At 45.7% G+C, this 8,141-nt stretch overlaps 1 protein-coding gene across 1 annotated transcript; it reads right to left on the bottom strand.

The window, feature by feature from the left end:
- Window positions 1–409: 409 nt before the first annotated feature.
- MYF5 (myogenic factor 5) lies at window positions 410–3,691 on the bottom strand. The gene is made up of 3 exons (XM_036456915.2): window positions 2,932–3,691; window positions 2,015–2,090; window positions 410–1,547 (listed from the first exon to the last, which is right to left on the bottom strand). Exons 1-3 carry the CDS (start codon window positions 3,439–3,441, stop codon window positions 1,357–1,359), a joined length of 777 nt encoding a protein of 258 aa, XP_036312808.1. The 5' UTR covers window positions 3,442–3,691; the 3' UTR covers window positions 410–1,356.
- Window positions 3,692–8,141: the final 4,450 nt, after the last annotated feature.

The raw sequence follows: 8,141 nt of genomic DNA, 5'->3' as shown, positions 1-8,141 counted from the left end.
ACTTGTGAAAATTATCCCAATAATAATCTCAGCCTAACTTTCCACATAATTGTTCTATTTTTTTTTATCTTAAGTGATGACTAATAAAAGATCTATGCCCATCACACACACACACACACACACACACACACACACACACAATGATTAATAACATCAAAAAAGCTGTGAAAAAAAGGAATTCAACTGCAGTTTGGTTCACTTTATTATATAGTTTGTGTATGGTTTCTTAAAAGCAGCACTTTCATGATACAAAAAAAATCAGCTCAATACTTTCAAATATTTTATTGAAAACATTAACACATTAATATATCAAGTGGATACTTTTTTCAGGCAAATAGATAAAGTAAATATTACCTAACTCATAATTTATGATACTATAGGTATTAAAATAGTGTAATTTTTTGTTTATTTTAAGCATATATTGTTGTCCTGAATAATTTCTATCTTCCTCCACACACACAGACAAACTTACATTAATGGTACAACATTTAAAGGGACAATTTTATTTAGCAGGCTCCCTTGAAATATTATTAAAATGGAAACATGCTTTTTTTAAATTTGTGACATCAACAGGACATAAACTGAGTCATGAGATGGTAAATATTCAGGTTTATCATCTAAACCAACTGCTTTGTTATTTTCGGTCCTACCTTAAAGGTTTTATGTCAATGACTGCTAATTCCATTAGGGGTATTTTTTCAAAAAATGAAGCAAAATATTTCTTCATTTAAACAATTTTATTTATGGTGGAATTTTCAAAATGTCTTGAATCTTGAAATTATCCACAAAGTACTATTTTGTGCTTACATTAAAAAGATGTATTTCTCATAAGAAAAGATAAAATATATACCATTAGACAGTATTATTATATTTTTATTTAATACAATATAACCAAAAAATTAAAGAGAAAAAAGTTAAATATGTTTAAATTTTTCTATAACTAACTTTTCCAGCTGTTCTAATGTTTGGAAGAAAAAAATAAAGATCTAAACACCAAAGGTAATATTTTGATAAGCGATATTAATAAGAAATATAATTTAAGCATTGCAATAAGCTACCTTCAATAAATTGCTCCCTATCAGAAATAATATTATTGGAACTAAGTATCTAAAGCAAAGAATAAGAATAAAAGAGAAGGGGGGTGGGGGGAGAGGAAGGATGAAAAAAGAAAGAAGTATTAATGGCAATGGTCACTTTTTAGTTAAATACATTTCTTATAAAGTGGCAAGATAATATGTACAAATTTACAACGGAAGGGAAATATTTTATATGTGAGTTGACTTGCTTTTGGACTCTTTGGGCATCTGTCTTTCTGTAGGTCCTCCTGGCAGAACTGATGGAAACTAGACTTTTAGTTCATAGGACATGATAGATTAGCCTTGAACTAGACGCCCCTGGGGTTGCAGGCTGTGAATCAGTGCTGGCAATTGGGGAGAGAGAAGCCGGGTGCTGCAGAGGCAATCCAGGTTGCTCTGAGTTGGTGATCCGATCCACTATGCTGGATAAGCAATCCAGGCTGGATAAGGAGCTTTTATCTGTGGCATACACTATGGATACAAAGAGAAAATCATTAAAAAGAAATTCCCAAATATATAGCCTTGCTTATGCTGTTGCCCTTTTAAGCCATAATTTAGCTCTTTTGACCCCAAGGGGTCAGCTGGTCTCAGAAAGCCTGATGTAGAAATCTTCAACAAATACTTAGCAATTCATCTGCAGTAAATGAAGGGAGTGAAAAGTCCATCTAATACTATTGCAAGCAAAAGTGCACATGTTTGTATCTGTTAGGTGGATTTTTTATTTTTAAAAAGTGTGTGTGTATAAGTGTGTGTGTGTGTGTGTGTGTGTTTGCGTGTGTGTTTGCGTGTGTGTCTCTTTTGCTCTGCCAATAACTCTGCAAAAGAACCATCAATCTATTCCCTTCCTGGATGCTATGTGGAAGGAAGGACTGCTTTGACAGGTTCTAACTGGGAAGGTGAACTTGTCTTTAAACTCTTCCAAAGCCATCGATTCTTACCATTTGGTATATCAGGACAGTAGATGCGGTCAAAACTGCTGCTCTTTCTGGACCAGACGGGGCTGTTACATTCAGGCTGCAACATAAGACAAAAAAGGAAGTTTGTTTTCAGGTCTTGGCAAAAGATTCTCTGCTCTAGAGGAAGGCAGTGCTTGCCCACCATGCTCCCTAAAGTGACCACTGTCAATCACCGTCATTGCCTTGATTTAGGGAGGGTTAGCCCCGCCAAACTGCAGGGCACGGAGGTCAATCTCTGCGCTTGGAGAGGAGAAAAGCAGCAGAGAAGGGGAGAGGGGGTGGAATTCAGCAGCCATGTGCATTGGGTTAACCATGCAAAATGGATTGGAGGAGAAGGAAGCCACACTAATTCGGGGAGAGAACACTTTCCCAGGGCAAAAACACATTAAAACCTGGCAGTGCTGGAGCAGACGCCCTCTGTAAGGAATGCGTCAACATCTCCTTCCAGCCAGGCCTCTGCAGAGCAGGGACGGCAGCCCATCCGTTTCTTTCCGTCTCCTCATTAAGTTACAAACATTGGGGGCCGTGGGAGCTTGGAGGAGACGTCTCTATAGATGTTAGTATACGACAGGGTATACTAACTTTGGAAATCAACTGAGTGACGGTGAAATATGCGATTGATCATTCACGGCCACCTAGGTCACGGGACAACTCTCTCTCCTGCAATGCACAGGAGCTAGAACCTGGTGAGAGGTCAAAGGCAAGTCCCATTCAACAGCTGTTTCCTGGCATCTTTCCAAACGCCGCATCTCTCTTCTCTTACAGCCACTGCCATCCCACCCCTACCTGCCAACCAAATGGTCCCTGAACATCTAGTTGCCACACCTGGTTTAAATGACACATGAGGAGTTTGGGGAAAGATAGGGGTGTGCCCAGGTGGGTACCAGGGATGTCCTTACCATGCCGTCGGAGCAGTTGGAGGTGGGGCTGGCGGGCTCGGAGCAGCTCTGTCCCGGCATGCCCATGCCGTAGTAGTTCTCCACCTGCTCCCGCAGCAGCTCCTGCAGGCTCTCGATGTAGCGGATGGCGTTCCTGAGGATCTCCACCTTGGGCAGCCTCTGGTTGGGGTTGGTGGTGGTGCACCTCTTGAGCGTCTCGAAGGCCTGGTTGACCTTCTTGAGGCGCCTCCGCTCGCGCATGGTGGCCGCCTTCCGCCGGTCCATGGTGGTGGCCTTCCTCTTGCACGCCTTGCAGGCCCACAGGAGGCAGTGGCCGGCCTGGTGGTGGCCCGAGGGTGCTCGCACGTGCTCGTCCTCGTCAGAGCCCGGCAGCTCCGCTCTGTGCGCCCCGAAGGTGGCCACGGGAGGCTCAAACTCGTCCCCGAAGTCGCCCTCCTCGGGGGATGGGATGCAGGAGCCGTCGTAGAAATACTCAGAAGGCGAGAACTGGCAGCCTTCCATCACGTCCATCCCCAGGGGCCGCGCAGGCGGTGCCCCTGCACAGTAAGCAGCGAGGAGGGATGAGGAGGACCTGGAGGCTGGGGCCCCGCACACCGCACACCCGGTGCAGCTCCCTGGTCGGTCGCTCTGGTAATTAGCAAAGGCAGGCGCCTGGCGGCCCGGGTTGGCCAGGCTGGGGTTAGGGCTCTTTATATATTCTTGAGGGAGGGAGGCCGGCCCCAGCGGCCAGGCTCTATTAGCATATCCCACCGCAACCCCTGCCTCTGGGCCGTCTGGGCAAACCCCCGCCTACCCTCTGGAGACAGCGCGCTGTTACTGCCCCTCGGACAGACGCTAATGGTTTTACTGCCTTTCTGCAGGGCGGGCAGAGGGGGAATTGGGGGAGCGGCCCCCCAGCCCATTCACTTGCACTCCCTAGATGGATTCGCATCCAGAGTGTGGCAGACAAAAGGAGGGAAGGGATCCCAACCCTTGGCCATGGCTCGCACCAACGTGAGAAATGCAAAAAGCCCACCTGCCTGCCCACAGCCTGGATGAAAGGAATCACCTTATTGTTAAGCGTTTTTTCCTCTTTTTAAGGAACTTTAGTTATCTCGGGGTTTCTTTTTTTGTCAGTGGCCCGGAATAACAGTTGCTAAGAACGTAAATGGACACTTTCAGGCGTGGGCTAAGTTTGGGTGGTTTGCAATATCCATTTTGCTTTTGGGTCAGGCTGTCATGTCTAAGTCCTGTGCGGACTGAGGACAGACGGGAGCTCTGTGTCCTCTGAGTGTGCCCTCTGACAGGAGGCGTGCTCCAGCGCCAGGCGGTGGGGAAAGTCTTCCTTCCTTTCTTTTTTTCCGCATGCGTTTTCCCAGGGCCTCCACCGCCAGGCCTTCCCCAGACCCCGATCGGGCCTGCGGGCCTCACAGCCGCGCCTCTTGGATTTGCATTAGAAGAGCCGCTGTTTTAGAAGGTGAACCCCCTCTCCTGGGGCGCGGCCCCTTTCTCCCTCTCCTCCCGCCCCGCCCGGTCCTTGCCACAGACTAAACAGCCAAGCTGAGCTTTGGGGTCGCTAATTTTCTGCTTTCAGGCAAACGAACACCGTTACAGATGCATCCCAGCTGCCGGGACAGCGATCCCTCTCAGCTCGTGTACAATTTCCAGCTCAAACCCTGAGTAACTTCACACACTCCCGGGGATAAAAGCCTCCCAGCAAAGCCATCGTAAGGGGGCCTTTGAAACTTCGGGAGAGGGGAGGGCTGTCCTTCAAGCAAGAATAAATCTATTCATCAGCTTTTGCCAACCCTCCTCTGGCCTTAGCCCATGTCCAGATCCCTAGGGCTCGGGGTGCTGCTTATCGGTAGGGAAAACAATTGATTAGGGTTTACACAAACAGGCTTAAGGAGCCGGGGCTTGGGATCAGAGCTTGCAGTCCCTGTTAAAACAGGAGGGATTGTTCTCTCCCGGGATCGACAGTCATCCAGTACAGTTAAGTGTTGTGGCTCCGAAGGTACTTGGGGTAGTGTGGTGCTTTCCTTCCCGCTACTTTTCCTAAAATCATTTTCCTAAAGCAACCCTGACTGGCTGATCCCATGTCCGCAGGGGCCAGAGAAGTGCTAACTTCTCAGGGTGAGATCTGCTTTCCAGAACGAGGGCAGCGAAACCAGGCGTGGGAGGGTGTCAGTCACTAAGGTTTGCTACGGGGGCGCTCGTAGCAGTCTCCCCGCCCAGGTTTTGTGGTCCCTAAGGCAAAGACACCGCTACCACCACACCCACACCGTGAACACCCAGCTCCCTTTCCCACCCACCGATGGGCTGCTTAATTGTCTGGCCTGTGGGAAATCCGGCCGCACCTTATTCAGGACTGTTAGCAAGTGGATGCCTTTGAAAGGAATACAGCACGCAGGGTCATACCAGATAACAGTCCGTTTCCTAAAGGACTCAGGGGGAATGAAGGCTGTATCCTCCCAGGTAAAAGCATTCCCTTCTGTGCACGTGGCTGCCTCTGAGATACTGCAGTGGGGAGAGACTCTCACCCAGGAATTCTAAGCCAGATCCCACAGGTTCTGGCCGGAAGCAATGCCAGCACCTCCTTTGGCGATGGAGCTCAGATGTTAGCACCCTGGCCTCAGCTCCACAGAGTTATCATGCAGGTTTATGATTCGGGCAAAAACAAATGTGCTCTTAACTTTTAGGTGGGAGATGGACGTTAGGCTCCTGCAAGCCTTCCAGCTGTTTTCTTTCCTCAAGGCACCTAATGGGCTTTGTCCCAACCCCTCCGCGTGGGATATTTGTAGCAAACCATTATGAAGACTTTTCTGTTCGCCAAGGCACGTTCTCAACCCTATCCATGTATGTGTTCATCCATCTACTTCTTCCAATGATACCACGGCAAGTACTTGTTTTTAGATTCCCTTTTTAAAGAGGGTAACCAAAGTTCAACTTGGAGGTAGTAATTAGCCACAGGCCACAGAGTATTGGCAACGAGGCATCCCTTTGTCTAACTTGGGCTTCTAAAGGTGAAAAGTGTTTGTTTTCTTTTTCTCCCCACTCAGGCACAGCGCGCCTGCTTTGCGCTGCGCAGCAGAAACTCGCAGCGGGAACTTCTTTCCCTGCACTCGGTCCGGTCCGAGGAGGAGCTGTGGCCCCGAAGGAAGGCTCTGTCAGTAGCGGTAGTTCTCAGAAGTTAGTGCTGTCTTGGGTAAGGTGATCTCAAAAGACATTGACCAGAGTGCGGCTGGCGAGTGGAACTAAAGAGTCCAAGAAAACACGAGTCTGGTGGCTTAATGGGACTTGCTAGGCGGGTGACAGGGTCCTGGTTTAAGGACTCTTGGGATTCAAGTGCTGAAAATAGGATCTCAGAGCGCCAAAGGGGGGGCGGGGGGAGGGGGAGAGAGAGAGAGAGAGAGAGAGAGAGAGAGAGAGAGAGAGAGAGAGAGAGAGAGAGAGAGAGAGAGAGAGAGAAGAGAAGAGAAGAGAACTTTTAACTCTGTCAGGGGCCAGAGGAAAAAGAAAAAAAAAAAAGAAAGAAAAAAACACACAAAAAACAAAAAACAGGAGGCAGTATACAAAGGAAGCCAGCACCTCCAAGATGCCTAGGGCTCCCAAATTCAGGAGAGGCCCCACTGCTTTTTTCCTAGGGGAAAACCTGTGAGAGGAAAATGGGAAGCTGGGTGAGCAATCCAGAGGAAAAAAAAAATCTTCTGAGTGGAGAAGTTGAACAGAGAAATATGAAAAAGTTAAAAATCACTTAAAAATCTCTGCTGGGTATTCGGGTATTCTCTTTTAGTCAAAGTCACATTAGATTCTGGCTTTTGTTCCTCATAGAAAATAATAAAAATACGAACTATTTTCCACCATTTCTCCAGAGAAGTGGACCTCTGACAAGTGGAGAAAACGCGCATGTATTTAATTAAGCAATCAGGTTGTTAGGATGGATATGCCAGCATAGCTAGGGAAGCCTCAGAAAAGGCAGACAACGGGTTATAAATGAAAGCCCACCAGGGTCCTGGTGAAGTAAAGAGATGACTTAATTTTTACATTTTATGTTCTTCATGAAAATAATCACGTTTGATTTTCTTACAAGTTAGACTTAAAGGTTTTAATTGCATAGACCTTTAAGTAATAATCAACCTGTTTTGTTTTGTTTTTGGGGTGTGTGTGTGTGTGTGTGTGTGTTTTAAGGTAACCTATTTTGGTTGAAGCATTACGGCAACAATCTTAGTGTTGATGGACATACAACACCAGCAAAATGATGCCCAGAGCTTCCTTTACTAGTAAAATTTGCCTCCCTTAGGAATGCTACATACTTCTCTTAGCTGGAGAAGACATACCCAGAGACATACATCCATTTCAATCCACTTCTGCCTCTACTTGAGACAATGATCAACTCTTGGACAAAAGGAGTTGTTCCAGAAATTTTTGCTTATTATATATGAGTTTACAATGTGCTAAACAATTTCAAACTGCTCTTCGCTCTGGGAACCAGGAACACCTAAGTAAACACATTAGTACCTGCCAAAGCTGCTGGAAAAGTTTGTGGAGAAGACAGCTGAGGAAGACATTGGCCTCTGCTTGAATTCGAAGGCTCCCAGGAGAGATCAAAGGCCTAAGTAAGGACTTTCAGCAGCCTTGAGAGTAGAGAAAGTAGCCAGTTCTGGCAACATTATCTTGGTTCCAACAACAAGGATAGCCATTCCATCTCATCAGCTGACTCTGACCAAGGCTTACAAAACTGCTTTTTTTTTTTTTTCAGAATAAAACTTCTAGGACCAAGGGTCATCTTTTCTAACACTTCTTTTGAGTTTAAGAAAATCACTCAGGGGTCTGTTGGATGAATGTCTTGATGGGCTGGCTCTTTGAGGAAAAACCGTGTTATTGCTAATTTACTGATGCATTAAATCAGGAAATGATATATTCAAAGTTCAAATTAAAACTTTTAAAATATTTTAGCTATGATTTTCTGGGAGGGTGATTTCGAGATAAGTAAATGGGATAAAATATTACTTAGAGAAAGTACAAATAAATACGTTGTAACTTTAAATAAAAAATACTTTTAGGTTAAAAATTACTTTAGCAACTCAAGACTTCTCTGGCAGTCACAAGAGTAGTTGGGAACACTGAATTTCAGCACCAACTCCCACAGTGGCCCAAACGTGAAAAAGTAAAAAAAAAAAAAAAAAAAAAAAAAAAAAAAAAGAAGAGAAGAAAAAAGATTATATTAGACA

The sequence above is a fragment of the Pipistrellus kuhlii genome, unplaced genomic scaffold (assembly GCF_014108245.1).
Source record: "Pipistrellus kuhlii isolate mPipKuh1 unplaced genomic scaffold, mPipKuh1.p scaffold_m20_p_3, whole genome shotgun sequence".
Lineage (NCBI taxonomy): Eukaryota > Metazoa > Chordata > Mammalia > Chiroptera > Vespertilionidae > Pipistrellus > Pipistrellus kuhlii.
This window is presented reverse-complemented; position numbering and strand designations above follow the sequence as displayed.